Below are 17871 nucleotides of genomic sequence, written 5' to 3' on the forward strand. Positions count from 1 at the left end.
TTGCAGTTTTTTAGTTTGACTTTTCCCCCCATAGCATTCTACTTGTATTTTCCACTTGCTTTTGCTCATTCCTTACCCTTTCTGCCCTTAGTTTATTTATAGCTAGATTGGGACACATAAGACGTGAACGTTGAGAGGTAATCTGCATTGTTAGATAAAAATCTTTGACAAGGGAGAAATTTTGGCATTAAGAAATTTGGCTTGGGTTTTAAGTGGTAAATATATGACCTGCTCTGCCAGGAACAGATTCACTTTACTTCTTTTGCCCCATCTTACTCTCAGAAATATTTTGGCTTAGACAGTACATATGGTCATAATTTTATGGACATTATGATCTATTGCTTATCGTTTGTTCGAAGTGGACTCTTAAATGGATCCGCTACCACTTTCAGCCACTGGATGGCACAGTTGATTCCTGTTTTCGCTGGGTTCAAAAACATATTAGTTTGCTTTCTAAGTACTTCTTTCCATTGTGCATTTCTGACTTTCTTGTAACCTCTTACCTTTTGATATTCCCTTGTAGTCCTTTGCTTATTGTGGGAATAATACTCACAAGGGTGTTTCCATTATTTTAACTCCCCAAATTTAAAGAATATTAATATAAACACAACTATTTTAACAGTAAAAAAAATTAAGTGCTTTTAATTGAATTAGAAACTCCTAATTTTGTCAGATATTTATTCGGATAGCTGTGATAAAATTTGTAGCCTCAGCTTGTTGGATCTGATCATTCTCAGCATTCCCCCCCCCCTTTTTTTCCATATCTAAGGCTGATATTTGCTGTCTTTTTCTTTAGCCTTAACTTGACGAGATTTTTTAAAGGAATCACTGGAAACTGATCCCATAGCAGGAACCAGATAATCCTCATTTAATGAGAAGGTGCTTTACATTTAGCTATTCCCTTAAGTACCCTACCAGTATTTGAGCTGCACTATTATGAAGTAGGCCCAGTTACAGCTTTGCAAAGTATAGGAACACATAATTATCATAGAGTGACTTTACAAGGAATATTCTTTACCTAATCAGGATAGGTTTTTAGGTAGGAAGCTGGAGCTTGTTTAAACTTAACTCATTTAAGTAAGCAAGGTAAGACTATAAAAATCTAGTAGCAGCCATACCTACTACTGAAAAGCAAAGCTTCATCTTGGCTCCTTAGAGTCTGATTTTCAAGTGGTGTGGAAATTTTCTAGGTTACACCATATGTATGGGCCAATTATGCTTTTTTATGAAAACTTTACATAAATATAAATATGTTAGAAGTTAAATTTTCCATATTATGGTACTTGAGCCCTTACATACAAAGTGAATATATACTATGGGTTTTTATGTTATTAATGCAGATTTGTTTTCAATAAGGAAAAATTGTTATATACTGTTCTGTTTTTCTGGAGTCTTCAAGTTGGTCACTTCTGGTAATAATTATCCCATTGTTTATTATAGATCATCGTTTTCTGGATGGAAGTATTCAGTTAAAGACTGGTTGATGAGTGACGTGGACTATTTCAGTTTCTTATTTTCAACACTTACAGGTAAAGACATTCACCTGCCAAAGTAAGGAAAAGCAAAAGCTAGCATGAAAATTCTCCTAAGATTTGCTGTCTTAGCTCTTTGGGTCTAAGTTGTGAAAATGATAAATAATGTGGAAGTCTTTGAAGGAATATTTGTACCCTCCATTGTTGGGCTCTTGAGGCAGGGATATGCATGATTTATGTTTAAATTTCTCAGAGTACAAGTACTCTGGGGATTATTTGAATATCACATGATTATATTTTTCTTTCTTTCTTAGTCTTATTTCTCAACTTTATTATCTTGGTTTACAGTGAATTGGATATACTTGACTCTTCTTCAAAAAGATTTTTTTTAGTAAGATTTTATTTGAGAGAGAGAGAGAGCAAGCATGAGTGGGGGGAGGGGCAGGGGGAGAGGGAGAAGCAGACTCCCTGCTGAGCAGGACTCTGGGATCATGACCTGAGCCAAAGGCAACCCAAACACTTAACCGACTTAGCCATCCAGGAGCCCCTACTTGACTCCTTTTCACATAGCCAGATACAAACCCCATTGCATACTTCAAAAAACTGATGAACAAATATCCATCTTAAACATGTTTAAAATGTTCAACTTGATAGGAATGTACATCAGGTTTCGATTAGCCATTTTCTACATTTCATTTGCTCTCAAAGCAAAATCAGTAAGATGAATTTAGAAATGTTGTAAGCTAGATGTATTACTGTTGTTTTAAATGATTGTACTATTTCAGTATTTCTATTTTATATTTGAATAATGAAGATGAGATTATTTGAAATTTTCTGAAGACTTGAAGTTAGGAGACTTAATGGATAGGTTAAGTCAGACTCCAAAAAGAACTTGACAAAGGGCTGATAATGAGCTAAATCCAGCAAGATAAATATTGCATACAAGGTAAATGTGTTTATTTGATAGTTTTGGATGTGCACATTTGAAATGGAAGGCATGGACTTTATATTTTGTTTTTAAAGATCTTATTTATTCATTAGAGAGAGGGAGGGAGAGAACACAAACAGGGGGAGGGGCAGAGGGAGAGGGAGAAGCAGGTTCCCCGCCCAGCAGGGAGCCCAATGTGGGACTGGATTCCAGGACCCCGGGATCATGACCCGAGCTGAAGGCAGATTCTCAACCAACTAAGCCACCCAGGCGCCCTAAGGACTTTGTTTTAATAGTAGTACCAGTCAGGTTTAGTAGTTTTGGAAAGCTCATTAGGAGTCAGTAGTGTGATGTGGCAAAACTACATGAAGACTCTTTAGGCTGTGTCCTGGAAATACAGTGATCTGAACATCAAAGCAGACCATATCGTTGGTATTCTGATCATTCTGAGCACTGTCTTTCAGGAGAGACTGTCACGTTGTCTCTGTAGGTTAGACCAAGTGTAATAGGGATAGTAAGAGAATCAAATTTTGTTGTATAAGGTATAGTTGAAGGAACTATACATGTGTTGTTTTACAAAATCCAGAAAGGTTTAGGAGGGATAGAGTAGTTTTAAAGTATTTGAAGGGCTATTATATAAGAAAATTTAGAGATAGTATATGTATGAAGTCATACATCATTTTAATTGTTGATTTGCAGTTTTAAACCTACCATTAAGGGGAAAGTGTATGCCTTTCACATTTTTTTTTTTTTAAAGTAAAAGTGGTAAAGTTCCTAATATAAGTGGTAAAACACTGTGTCTTGGTGTATCATATATTGGGTCAGATCACATCCTTTGTGTACATAATTTATATGAATTTTACTGCCTCCATTGCTAGCAATTCATTTTTTCAAATACATGAAGAACTTCAAAGAAAACAAAGTAGCTTGAAGAAGACTGTAACTTGAAGATACATGTCATGTCTATTTTTAAAAAATATGAAGAATATCATTTACTTTGTGATTTATTTTTTTAAATTGTCTTTCTTTATACCCATATCAGGGTTTTCAAAAGAAGAGTTGACTTGGCTTCAGAGCCTTCGAGGAGTTCCTCATGTCATCCAGACACAACTTTCCCCTGTGTTTCTTTATCTTACCGACTTGGATCAATTTTTACATCATTGGGACGTAACAGAGGTAATAGTGCATTTAAAAAGAAACTCATGATTATTAAAATTCTGTTAATCAACCACCAATTGTTACTATATATTAGGATTGCTTTATAGGAGATACTCTTAGAGATAAAGAGTAGTATCAGACGCGATCCATGTTCTGAGAGTGCTTATGATCTTGGATAGGAGATCTATGTTTCTAAAAGAGAAGTGTTTTTCTTTACAGGTTGCACTACTGGAATAGAATAAATTAGCAATTTGAATGGTAGAGACAAATTTATTTTCTTTTATCTAGTATGGAGTAGATAGGGTAGATGCTTTTATGTAAAAGGGAGAATTTGACTCAGGTATTGAAGGATGAGTAAGACTACTTGGATTTGGTGTCCTCGAAGGTGGTGTTTTTTTAAAAAAAAAAAAGATTATTCTGCAGTTCCTTTGGTTTTGAGAATTAGTACATAGTTTGTTAAAGTTAATTTAAAACCCTCGCTTTCATTAAGTTTTAAAGTTCAACCTGCAAATCTTATTTTTAAGATAAATATAAATTTAAGCCATCTTTAAAAATGGGACTTTGGTTATATTTTTACAAACTTAGTTAAAATTTCAAACCATTTAAATAACTTGGTATATTCACTAATTGTCAAGTAGTTCAATTTTCTGACAGTCCTTCGCAAATGTTAAATATTAAATATATAATAAATTAAACTTTATAAATCTTAAAAATCGAATTAAAATCACAAGTTTAAATTCTAAATTACATACATGTTTTAAATTGGAATTATTAGGCTGAACTTTGACCCTAATAGGCCAAATTGTCGTACCTGTAAAAATACGTAAGCTAAATATGCAAGAACATCACAAATATTGATACTGTGGGATTTGATTCTCTAAGACATTTCTATAGTAATTAATTTCTATTATTTATTTCTTTAGTTTCCTTCCCTGCATGAAAAATGCTTACCCAGTAAGAATGCACTTATGTCGTCTCAAGTAATTTTGGGTTTCGAACCTTTTTTTCAAATTCTGATGTTATGTTCTCTGCTGGCTAATTTTCTTTTAATGATTCAGAAGGCCTCTGGTGAGGACACTGACTATAATCTTTTCTTATAGTTTGTAATTGGTAGTCCAAAAGGTTTTTTGTTTTGTTTTGTTTTTTTAAACCTCTTTGTCATGTTGAAGGGTAGTCTCCAGATTCAAGTTACAACCTACTTCTGTTTTGTTGATACACCAGTTGAGTTTAACTGATCTGTAATTTACTTCCTTCATTCTATTCTGAATATCCTTAGTATTTTTCCTATCTGTTAGGACTGTACCTTTTATAGATATTTAATATACTTACCACCTGGCATTTTTTTGAGTCTCATCACAATACTTAAGTATGCCAATTATATTTATCTTCTCTTTATTGCCATAATGCTGGTACTAATTTTATATGTAAGTTCTTCAAAAATGCTTGATTTTGAAAAGTGAAAAGAAATAATGAATTGGTTTAGCATCTGAAATTTTATCTACTCCATAGTAAATGAAGAGAGCTAAAACAGGTCTCCTGAGGTGAAGACCTTGAATACTGGATTGGTGGGGTTGGGCTTGCCAACAATAGTAAGAATTTTTTCTTCTTAATTTTTAAAAAAATTATTATATTTTTAAAAGATTTTATTTTTATTTGAGAGAGAGAGAGCACACATGCAGGGGGAGGGACAGAGGGAGAGGGAGAAGCAGGCTCCCCACTGAACAGGGAGCCGGATGTGGGGCTCGGTCCCAGGACCCTGGGATCATGACCTGTGCTGGAGGCAGATGCTTAACTGACTGAGCCACCCAGGGGCCCCAGTAAGAGTAGCTTTAAAGGACAAACTGTATCTAATGTATTTAAACCATCATGATGTATTTGAGAAAGCACTCTATGGGAATTAGTGGACTCCCTGTTCTAGGCATAGATTTGCCATTGTCTAGTTTTGTGACATGGACAAGTCATATAACCTTTATCTGATAATTTAAATTTTTCATAAGCATATCATCTGTGTAAATCCAAGATAAAATTGTCATAAAAATGTTATCAGCTGTATTTCTGAAGGAACATTTGGCGAGGACGTGTATTAAACTTCCAGGTTGCTGTCTTTGAAATGTTAAGACATAATTAGGAAAAATCTGAAAGACACATTTTTGTTTTTGAAGTTCTTAAGCGGAGATTTCAGTTTTCTTTTGGATAAATTTTAAGTTGGCCTTTTCATGTAAAAAAATTTGAAAATACACATAGTTTTTGACATCCTTAGTGTAAAATTTTATTTTTAATTATTTCCTTTGAACAAGTTATTAGGACAGTGGGATTGCTCAGTTTTGTGGTTTTACCTGCCTAGGCCAAAGTGATTTTTTTTTTAATCAGACTTTTTTTAGTGGGTATTATCCACAAAATACAATTCAGAATGGAAGATAATAAATTCTTCTTCCATTCCCTCTCAGCCACCCATTTTTACTTCCCAGTTTCTAAATACATTCTTTTAGATATCATCTGTCTTCACAAAGTGACTAAATATATTATTTTGGTTTTCTTTTATAGAAATGACATACTTTGTCCACTAATCTGGACCTTGCCATTTTCATTTAGTATCTTTGTGAATATTCCTTCTGAGCACTGAAGGAAGAATTGTGTGACCTTCCTGTTAATGATGGAAACTAGTTAACAGGGAAAGATCACAAAGGAAACAGGAATCTCTGTATAGAGATACCTTTTACAAATGGAGACTTCTATTCCAGAGCCAATGAAAGGTTTGAAGGTTATTATTAATTGTCATTTACCAAATATTGGATGGTTGTAAAAGAATATTTTTTAACATGGATAAGCTCTGAATAATAAGACATAAATCCAGTTTAAGAAATAGAACAGTTTTGGGGCGCCTGGGTGGTGCAGTCGTTAAGTGTCTGCTTCGGCTCTGGGCATGATCCTGGCGTTCTGGGATTGAGCCCCACATCAGGCTCCTCTGCTGGGAGCCTGCTTCTTCCTCTCCCACTCACCCTGCTTGTGTTCCATCTCTCGCTGCCTGTCTCTCTCTCTGTCAAATAAATAAATAAAAATCTTTAAAAGAATAGAACAGTTTTATTATTATTTTTTAATTTTAAAAGATTTAGTTATTTTAGAGAGAGAGTGAAGGGAGGGGCAGAGGGAGAGAATCCTCAAGCAGACTCTCCTGCTGAGTGTGGAGCCCGACATGGGGCTTGATCCCATGACCCGTGAGATCACGACCTGAGCTGAAATCAAAGAGTTAGACACGTAACCAACTGAGCCACCCAGGTGCCCCTGACCATTTTTATTTTTGAAACCCCTCTGTGTCTTTCCCTTTCCCTTCAGAGTTAACACTGTTTTAAATTTTGTTTATTATATTCTTGTTTCTTGATACTTCTGCCATATTAGCACATAACTCCAAACTATATTGTTTAAATTTACATTGTATTAAACTTTTAAAAATTGAAATATTTTTCAGTAATTTGCTTTTTCAGTATACTCTTTATGTTATTAAGGAGGGCATGTGACGTAATGAGCACTGGGTGTTATATAAGACTAATGAATCACTGAACTCTACCTCTGAAATGAATAATAAACTATATGTCAATTAATTGAATTCAAATAAATTTAAAAAAATAAAGTTATCTATAGTTAATGTGTAAGCAGTTGTTCATTGTTTTCATTCCTGTGTGGTATCTTATTGTAGTAAGGTGCCATGATTCATTGTTTTCATAGTTTGAGTATTTTTAGCATTCATCTCCAACTTGGCATATTAGCTGTGCCTCTTTATGTTTTTAGGTGTTTGCTCTTTAACTTAAGACAGCGTACCTTCAAACTATACTATACCACTTGATACCATAATATAATGTGTAATGATATTATATAAGGTCATTCTTATGTTTGTTTTTCTGTATATAATGTCTTTTTTTTCTCTACATGTTTTTTCTTCCCACATATTTTCAGGATAATCCTTTTATCACTTTCTTCAGCAGTTTGATTGTGTTAATGCCTTGGTGTTCTTTTCTTTCTTTCTTTCTTTTTTTAAAGATTTTATTTGTCAGAGAAAGCACAAGTAGGGGGAGCAGCAGGCAGAGGGAAAAGCAGGCTCCCCCCTGAGCAAGGAGCCGGATGTGGTACTCCATCCCAGGACCCCTGGGATCATGACCTGAGCTGAAGGCAGACTCTTAACCAACTGAACCACCCAAGTGCCCCCCTTTTTTTAATAGCTTGATGTTTGCTGAATGTTTTTTTTAGGCTTATAATTTATTGTGTTGGGAAAAAAATGTCAGTCATTCCTTCAAAAAAATGTTTTGGGTCCCCTTCTTTGGACTCCCAATTATGTGTATGTTAGATTCTTGACATTTTCCTGTAGGTCTTTGAGACTTCTTTTTTAAACACTTTTCCCCTGTCTCTTCAGAAAGTATGCTGTCTTCAAGTTCTTCACTGATCTTTTCTGCATTATCTGATCTGCTCTTAAATCCAACCAAAGAATTCTTTAAGGTTTTTTGTTTTTTTTTAGAGCAGTTCTAAGTTCACAGAAAAATTGAAACGAAGGAACAGGTATTTCCCCTGTACAATCCCTCCCCCCACACATGTATAGCCTCTTCCATTATCAACATCCCCCACCAGAGTGGTACATTTGCTACAATTAATGATTCTATATTGATGTAATTACCCAAAGTGTACAGTTTACATTATGGTTCACTCTTGCCATTATACATTTTATGGATCTGGACAAAGGTGTAATGCCACATTATCCATTAATTTCATACAGAGTGTCTTTTTGCCCTAAAATCCTTTGTGCTCTGCCTGCTTATCCTCTCCTCCATGCTCCCCAACCCCTGACAGCCACTGGTTTTTTTTACTGTCTATAGTTTTTCCTTTTCCAGAATGTCATATATTGGAACTGTACAAGATATAGCCTTTTCAGATTGGCTGTTACTTTCACTTAGTAATATTCTTTAAGTTTCCTCCATGTTTTTTCATGGCTTCATGGCTCATTGCTTTTTAGTGCTGAATAATACTGCATTGATGTACCAGTTTATCTGGTCACTGACTGAAGAACATCTTTTTTGCTTCCAAATTTCGGTAATTATGAATAAAGCTGTATAGGTTTATAGACATCCATGTGTAGGTTTTTGTGTAAACATGTTTTCAACTCCTTTGGGTAAATACCAAGGAAACGGTTGCTGGATCATATGGTTAGAGTGTGTTTAATTTTGTAAGGAACACCACACTGTCTTCCAAAGTGGTTGTACCATTTTGCAGTTGTACCAGCAGTGAATGAGTATCTGTTGCTCCAGATCTTTGCCAGCATTTGGTGTCAGTGTTTTGGATTTTGGCCATTCTAATAGGTGTGTAGCATCTCATTATTTAATTTTGATTTCCCTGATAACATATGATGTGGAGCATCTTTTCATATGTTTATTTGCCATGTCTTTGGTGAGATTATCTGTTATGGTCTTTGTCCCATATTTTAATTGGGTTTTCTTGTTGAGTTTTTTTTTTTTTTTTTAAGATTTTATTTATTTATTCAACAGAGATAGAGACAGCGAGAGAGGGAACACAAGCAGGGGGAGTGGGGAGAGGAAGAAGCAGGCTCATAGCGGAGGAGCCTGATGTGGGGCTCGATCCCATAACGCCGGGATCACGCCCTGAGCCGAAGGCAGACGCTTAACCGCTATGCCACCCAGGCGCCCCTCTTGTTGAGTTTTAAGTGTTCTTTGAATAATTTAGGCAAGAGTACTTTATCAGATATGTCTTTTGGGGCGCCTGGGTGGCTCAGTCGGTTAAGTGTCTGCCTTCGGCTCGGGTCACGATTCCAGGGTCCTGGGATCGAGCCTCACGTCGGGCTCCCTGATGAGCTGAGAGCCTGCGTCTCCCTCTCCCTCTGCTTGCTGCTCTGCCTACTTATGCTCTCCTGTCTCTCTGTCAAATAAATAAAATCTTTGCAAAGGACATATCTTTTTTTTTTTTTTTAAAGGTTTTCTCCCAGTCTTTGGCTTCTCTGTTCATACTCTTGACATTATCTTTTGCAGAGCAGAATTATGTAATTTTAATGAAGTCCAGCTTATGTATTTCTTTCCTGCATTGTGCCTTTGTCGTTTGTATCTAAAAAGTCATCACCGTACTAAAGGTCATTTAGGTTTTTCCTCCTATGTTATCTTCTAAGTCAGTTATAGTTTTGTATTTTGCATTTTACATTTAGGTCTGTTATCCATTCTGAGTTAATTTTTGTGAAGAGTCTACATTTATTTACATATTAATTGTTAAACACCATTTGTTGAAAAGCCTGTCTTTGCTTCATTGTCAGAGATCACTTGACTTTGTGGGTCTGTCTGTTGTTGCTGGGTACTCTATTCTGTTCCATTAATCTCTTTGTTCTTTCACCAGTACTGTAGAATCTTGATTACTGTAGCTTTATAGTAATTTATGAAGTTGGGTAGTGTCAATCCTTTAACTTTGTTCTTTTCCTTCAATACTGTGTTGGCTGTTCTGGGTTTCTTGCCTGTTTAAATAAACTTTAGAATCAATTTGTTGATATCCACAAAATGATTTACTGGGATTTTGTTTGGATTTGCATTGAATCTATAGATCAAGTTGGGAAGAACTGACATTGTGACATTATTGAGTCTATCTCATGAACATGAAATACCTCCATTTATTCAATTATTCGATTTCATTAGAATTTGTAGTTTTCCTCATACAGATCTTGCACATATTTTGTTAGGTTTATATCTAAGTATTTCTGTTTTTGGGGGTGCTAATGTAAATTTAATTTCGAATTCCATTTGCTCATTGTTGGTTTTTGGGAAGTGATGGACTTTTACGTATTTACATTGTATCCTGTAACCTTGCTGTAATTACTTATTAGTTCCAGGAATTTTTTTGTCAGTTGTTAAAGATTTTCTGCATAGGTAATAATGTCATTTATGAACAAAGACCAACAAGCGAAGTTTAAACTTTAGATAATGTATTTTTTATCTCTGCTTTTTTCTCTAACTTTTTTTTTAAGTAATCTCTGTACCCAACATGGGGTTCAAACCTACAACCCCCAAGATCAAGAGTCACATGCTCCACCAACTGAGCCAGCCAGGCGCCCCTTCTTTATCTTAAACTTATTTATAATGTTGTTTTAAAGTTCTTACCTGTTAATTCTGTCATGTCATTTATGTTGATTGGTTTTTTTCCTGGTTATGTAGCACATTTTCAAGCTCCTTGTCATGCTTAGTAGTTTTTGAGTGCATGTTGGACAATGGAAATTTTATGTGTTAGATTATGTTGGAATGTTTTATTTTGTTCTGGGAGGCAGTCAAGTTACTTGAGTATCGGCTTTATCCTTTTGAGTCTTGTTTTTAAGTTTTGGTCAGGGTGGTTTGTTAGAGCAAATAGCCTTTACTAAGTCAAGGATCAATAAATTACTGCTTATAGACCAAAACCAGGTTGCCCTGTTTTTGTGTCACCCTGGAGCTAAGAGTGGTGTTTACTTTTTTTTTTAAACAACTGTTAATACAAACCCCACCAGAATATGTGACAGAGTATGTATGTGGCCTGCAAAGCCTAAAATATGTACTATTTGGCCCTTTACAGAAAAAGCTTACCAACTCTTCCCTTGTGCTAATTTATCCCTGCTATTAATGTTCTCGTTCTGATCACCATCCGAGTAAACCTAGTCTTCTATGAAGACTGCATTCTGGTTGGTTCGAATTTAGTACTCTTGCCTAAATTATTCAAAGAACACTTAAAACTCAACAAGAGGGGCGCCTGGGTGGCATAGCGGTTAAGCGTCTGCTCTCTTTGAACTTTGGGAATTGTTTTGTTCATAGCTCTTGTTTATTCTTTGGCTTCATAGAATTTTACCTTGCACACGCACAGCTTTGTTTTTAGCAATATACCTCAGGACACTGGAGCATTCTCTCAGCAAGAGGATAAGAATTTGGCTTTATCAAATGGCCTGTATTGGCGGACAGAAAATCCTGCCAACCTTTTGGCTGTCTTGTAGGACTGAACTGAAAAAATTGGAGACTCAAGGGAAGAATTCAGAGAGGTTGGATTCCCTCCAGCCTTGACATTCCTAAATTCTAAGCTGCAGAAGCAGAGAGGCTTAAGCCAATAACCTGTGTGACTCACGGTGCTCAAGTAATAATGATTGGGTAAACTTCTTGGCCTGGAAGTGGATTGGGGCTTCAGTGGACACACCAGTGCTCATTGAAGACCTCTGAGGGCACTACCTTAGTAATAGAGACACACAAACACAGACCATAAATATAGATTAAAGGGGAATTTCACCAAAGAATTGCTGAGGACCTCTGAAGACAGTGGAAACTATCAAATTTACTGAGAGATACTAAAGATGACCTAAGTACATGCCATGGATTGGGAGACTCCAATATTGTAAAAATAATAGCTCTCCCTAAATTAATCTACATATATATATAAATTCAGTGTAATCCAAATCCAAATCAGAACAGATGTTTTGTGGAGATTGAAAAGGTGATTCCAAAATTGATATTGAAATTCAGAGGACCAAGAATAGCAAGACCGTGTTGAATAAACATAAAGCTAGAGGCTCTGTATTACCAGATATCCACTATAAAGCTATGGTAATTAAGCATTTGGGATAATAGGAAAAAAGCAAGTGGGGCACAAAAGGACCCTGAACAAACATGGTTTTCAGTACAAGAAATAAAGGCAGCTTGAGTAAAGTGAGTTTGTTCCCCCATCTATCCAGGTACTTAAAGGAATAATGGGGTAAGGAAAAGAGCCCTAGAAAAGAGGTGGGCTGTCTTGTCTCTTTCTTTTTGTACTATTGGGGATAATTGTTGAGAGGCTGCCAACAGGGGAAGGGTAAAATGCAATCTGTCAAAGGTAAATCTAATACATTTTCTTCTGATTTGGATCGTTAGTATGTGGAAATTTTCATTCTCTAATTGTATTCTTTGATGTAACTTTATAGGGAAATGAAAGCATCTCTCAATCTGAATTTTAGTGTTTTACTAATTTCTTCATAACATTTTAATACAGTAATAAAAAATTACTAAGAAGTGTTAGTTACGTGCCATTTCTGTATATATTCTGACAAAATTAGGTAGAAAAATACTTCCACCTAGAAATTAAACATATAAAACCTTCTTAAGAAAAATAAGTTCTTTATTTGTTTATTTTTTAAAAAAATCCTTAATTTCCACATTGGACCAAATTATCATGCTTGTTTTGGAACTGTGTACTATAAAGTCAGGGTTCTGATATATGCAAGTTTTGTAAACAGTGTGCAAACGTGAGGACTGTCTAGGTATATGTCGGTGAGTGTGCACATACATGTATTTATATTAATATTTGCCTTTATCTTGAAGCAAATTCAAACTTACAGAAAAATTACAACTACAGCACAAAGTGTTTTTTTTTTTTTTTTTTTTTTTTTTTAGGATTTTATTTATTTGAGAGAGAGAGAGAGAAAAAGGCACAAGGGTCGGAGAGGGAGAAGCAGGCTCCCCTCTGAGCTGGGAGCCTGACGTGGGGCACAGTCCCAGGAACCTGGGACCATGACCTGAACCGAAGGCAGATGCTTAACTAACTGAGCCACTCAGGCGTCCCTGAAGAACTTTTTTTTTCATAGACTTTTACATAATGTCCATAGTCCATACTTTAGCTTGTATGTCTTACAAACAAGCATTCTGTTATGTAACCACAATCTAGTCATCAAAATCAGGAAATTAAGATTGGTATGTTATTGTCATTTAGTCCTCAAACCTCAATCATGTTTTGCCACTTGTCCCAATGTTTTGTTTTGTTTTGCTTTGCTTTTAAAGTAAGCTCTATGCCCAATGTGAGGCTTGAACTCACGACCGTCAGGTCAAGAGTCACATGCTCTGCCAACTATCCAGCCAGGTGCCCCTCAGTAATGTTCTTCATAGCAAACGAAAACACCCCAAATTGTTTGTAGCATTTAGTTGTAATGTCTGTTTAATCTCCTTCAGTTTGGTATAGTTCCTCAGTCTTTCCTTGTCTTAAGAACATTGGGATAGTTATTTTGTAAAATTTTCCTCCCATTTGGGTTTATGTTCCCTCACGGTTAGATTCAGGCTATACAAATTTGGTAGGAATATGACACAAGTGACGCTGTGGTTTTCTGATTGCATCCTGTCAGGTGGTGCGTGGTTTCAGTTGTCCCATTAGATAGATTCTCGCTTCAATCACTTGATTAAGTGCTATCTGCCCACTTCTCCAGTGTTTACTTTTTCTCCTTTGTAATTAATAGTTTATGAAGAGATACTTTGAAACGGTGTTAATATTCCCTCATTTTTTTATTAGTCTTTTATTCATTTATTAATTTGTGTTAGCATGGTTTCCTGTTTTACTCAGTGAGTAACCATAAAATTTAGTGGTGGCTTTGTTCTTTTGACATACGCTTATTTTTTTCTGAGTACTTCCTTACTTTCTTGTACCATAGACTGTTCCAGGTTCATACTTTATTTTCCCTGTCCCAGCCCTGCAGTCAGGTATTTTTTTAAGCTCAGTTTTTCTTTAAGTGGAGAATGGTATTTTAAAACCAACTTCAGGACTCTGGGTGTGGTCATTGCTATTGTGCCTTGCTGCTTCCAGACTGTCATGGACAGAAATCAGCACTTCACCGCCACAGGGTTCGTTCTAGTTGTCTTTCTTTTCCTCTTGTACGTGCCTTTTCCAAAGGTGAGAACCCTGGCTTCCGTTATACTTAATATAATTTACTTGATCAATTTCTTTGTCTATTATTAATCTCCTTTTGGTTCCACCCCTGTCCCATGCAGTCCGCCTCTCTTTATTCATGAATGGCCTTCCCTGGGTCACTGCAGCTGTCCTACCTACTCCACTGCTGATATTTACCTGATTCAGCCCCACCCAATGGCTTTAGAACTGAATTGTTCTGGAAGGGAAGAGGTGGTGGAAAGGAAGGGATTAAATGGTTATTTAATAGCGAATAGGCCTTTTCAAATGTGACTTATCCTTTATTAATGAAAATATTCACTGCTTGTTTTGAAGTAGGACAGTGGCATTAGAAATATGTTGTTTACATTGTTACTTACAAGAATAAAAGAAAATAAAAATTGCCACGTGAAAACTCTGGGTGCTATTAATTTACAAGAGGTTTTATAGAGAAATAATGCATAGAGCTGTTGATTTTTTTTCAGGGTTGATTGACAGTTCCCTTGAATTTAGTTTGTCCTCTTGCTAGAGTGATATTCTTTTTTTTTATTTTGTAATTTATTAAAAAAATTTTAAATTAACATGTAATGTATTATTTGTTTCAGGGGTACAGGTCTGTGATTCAGCAGTCTTACAATACCCAGTGCTCCAGAGTGATATTCTTACCAGTCTTGTCTTTGTCTTTTCATGTGATTCTTTCACTTTTGGCACTGCATTCCATCAGCTTCTGGAATTGCATAATGATGTCTCTGAAGGACTTGATGTTGTCCTTCCCTCCTCTTGTTTCCTTGACAACTTAGAAAATTAAAAATACTAAGGATTTGGCTCCCACTTTCCTTACATTTTTCTTCTTTTCCTTTGGACTGTCCCTTTTACCTTTGGGGAATAGGAGGCAGCATTATAATTAATTTGAATAGGGTATTAGTAGTTTCTGGACCGTATTTTTCTATGGTACATTTTTCTACCAAATGGAAAAAAAGCTTTTGTCAGCCCTTCGTTCACATCATTCAGATCTTTCTGTAGTTTTAGCACTTATTAATAGAAATATAGTCTCTACCTTGTGGATCGAAGCTGCTTTTTTAGGGCTGTGAGAGAGGAGTTTCACAGTCTTTCATTCCTGTGCGTGGCACCTGATAGGACTAGCTCAGTGTCCAGTAAATGTTTAGTTAATGATTTGTTTAGAAAATTAGCCCATATATGAGACTCAGTTGTTTTACCTTTGACATTTGCATCTTCAGAGTAATTCTTTGTTAAGTTTCCTGTTATGTGTAGGGCAAGTAGGTTAAAAAAAAAATCTGTAGTTTTCTGACCTTAAATGTCCTGATTTGGTTACTGGTTTCCTCCTTTTCTGACAGACAGTTTGTCACAGTTTATTGGTTATCCCTGCCCGAAGCCAGAGCTTTGACATCCTGCAGAGTGCCATCAGTAAGCATTTGGTAAATATACTTACATTTTTTGTTTGTTTGTTTCGCTGCTCAAAAAAGCTTGTTAACCAAGGATAACAGTGGGTTTGCCATAGGCAAGGAGAGTGATTGTCCAGAATTGTAAGCTTAATTTCACAGCCTCCTAGCATGATGCCATGACAAGAACTAGGAAATTTTCATGTTTTTCCTGGCTATTACTAATTAATTCTGTCACCTTGGGAAATTCCCCCTTTTCTAGGACCTTACTTTCAACATCTGCAATGAAGGGCTTTAAAATTATACCTCAGATTCTTCTGACTTGTAATGCTTTAATTAACATGTACTTGGTATTGGTGTATTGAGAAACCAGCATCCAGACTGCGGTCTAATTTACACCTTAAAGATTTGGGTTCTACAGTAGGGATGTAACCTAACATTTGGCTCAAGACCTGGTCACTAGAAGCAGCGAACTCAGCCTTGAGACTGTCTTCTGGACAGTTGGTGTTCCTTGTTCCCATTGGGTATGCCTAGGTTTTTGCTTTTTAGCTTCCTCCAACATTTATACTTGGATCTTTGGCTTATTATAATTATATATAATGCAAGGGACAGCTCTCATGTTTTATCTTCTAGGCACTCTCACTTGTTTGGGTAATTTTATAGGCACATTCCAACCCCCTTTTCTCCTTTAAAATGTTATTTCCCTTAAGTTGGAGGAATAATGTTTTGAATTCCCAGTACTCTTTTCTCTCTGCTGTCGAACTTCCAATCCTTATGTTTTGTGTCTCTAAGGATCCCTACCTTTTTTCTTTTCACCTCCCGTCCAGATATTTATGCCCTCCTTTGACCACATTCGTTATTCTAGTTAAAAGATCAACACAGTAGTAGTCAGTCTTGGCCACTATATTTAGCCAGCCTGATTAGAGCCTGCAGATTTTCATGGTGATTTAACAGTAGCTTCCAGGAGATTTAAACGATGCATACATAACAGTTATAAGTTAGAGTCCACCTTAATGACAGTTTACAGTAGAGTCCAGATGAATACATACACCATGATGTCCCTTATTGAGGTTTTGGGGCAGTGAAGCAGCCAAGTGTTCAATATAGTGATGTTTTACTCCAGGATGTTTTACTTAGTCATGTCTGAATGTAGGAAGGCTAATTGTAAAATGAACTCTGGTTTGTACATTTAATTACCTGGGGTTGGGGTGGTGCTAGATATTAGAGTTTTCTAGTCTGAAGAATCTAATAAAGATCATGTAAATGCAGTTGGTGGTATCAGGATTTTTTGGGGGGTGCATGAAATAATCCTTTTAAATGATGGTATTTCTGACCATTAGAAATTGTAGTGTCTTGAAAATTTTAGTAGACTTTGTCATGGAGGGGAGGCAGTGGATTAGGTTAATAGTATTTCTTGAGTTGGCATGCTTTCAAAGTTATTTGATGTAGTAATTAAATTCTTAAGGGAAAACAGGACCTTAAGGTGTGGCAGGTGGCATGTATTATGTATGTACTGTTTTTCAGTAGAAGTGATGTTAACTCTCCAGTTAATGTGGTTTGGTTTTATCCTGGAGAGAGGGACTGTTGTGAAGAGGTCATTAATCTCTTTTTTCTCTGCCTAGGTTGGGTTGACTGTAATTCCTGACAGTACAGCTGGCTGTGTTTTGGGCGTTATCTGTAAGCTCCTGGATCATACATGTATACTTAGTGAGACTCTCCTGCCATTTCTGGCTTCTTGTTGCTACAGTCTTCTTTATTTTCTGCTCACTTTAGAGAAAGGAGAAGCAGAACATCTAAGAAAGAGGTAATAGTTTTTGTATTCTTCAACTTTAATTTTTTTCCTATCTACCCCCCCCAACCAAATAAATAAGAATAAATAAAATTTAAAAAATTTTAAATTAAAACAAAGAGTGAAAGAAAATTAGATTTGGGAAATAGCCTAAATTCTCTTTCAGAATTTGTGTAAACCTAACTGGCGTTTTCTTTGTTCTTTCATAAATTCCCATTGTATTATGAGAATTTTTAGTTTTTGTTTTTTCCTTTAAGCTACAAATTTGAAAAATTAGATTGGGAGCTTTCATATTAATGTTGAAATAGGTCTAGCAGGGAAAAAAAATTTTATCTACCTTTAGAAGAATGCTTATTAATAAGTACAAGCCTTTGTATTTTGTTTTGGGCTTTGTTAGAGCTAACCAGAGTAGAATTTTTAAATTCTTGGATTTAAGGAAAATTTTTTAAGATG

The 17871-nt window shown here is 35.8% G+C and overlaps 1 protein-coding gene across 2 annotated transcripts in view; it reads left to right on the forward strand.

The window, feature by feature from the left end:
* The window catches only part of TEX10 (testis expressed 10), a 57966-nt gene that overhangs the window by 33326 nt on the left and 6769 nt on the right, over window positions 1–17871 (forward strand). The window contains exons 10-13 of one of the 2 annotated variants that reach the window (XM_045780343.2): window positions 1441–1529; window positions 3443–3576; window positions 15585–15665; window positions 17252–17433. In XM_045780343.2, coding sequence (XP_045636299.2) covers window positions 1441–1529; window positions 3443–3576; window positions 15585–15665; window positions 17252–17433 — 486 coding nt within the window. The remainder of the gene's footprint in view (window positions 1–1440; window positions 1530–3442; window positions 3577–15584; window positions 15666–17251; window positions 17434–17871) is intronic. The other variant, XM_045780344.2, reaches the window with a different exon arrangement.

This window comes from Ursus americanus, chromosome 18 (genome assembly GCF_024610735.1).
Source record: "Ursus americanus isolate L20-20 chromosome 18, mUrsAme1.1.p, whole genome shotgun sequence".
Lineage (NCBI taxonomy): Eukaryota > Metazoa > Chordata > Mammalia > Carnivora > Ursidae > Ursus > Ursus americanus.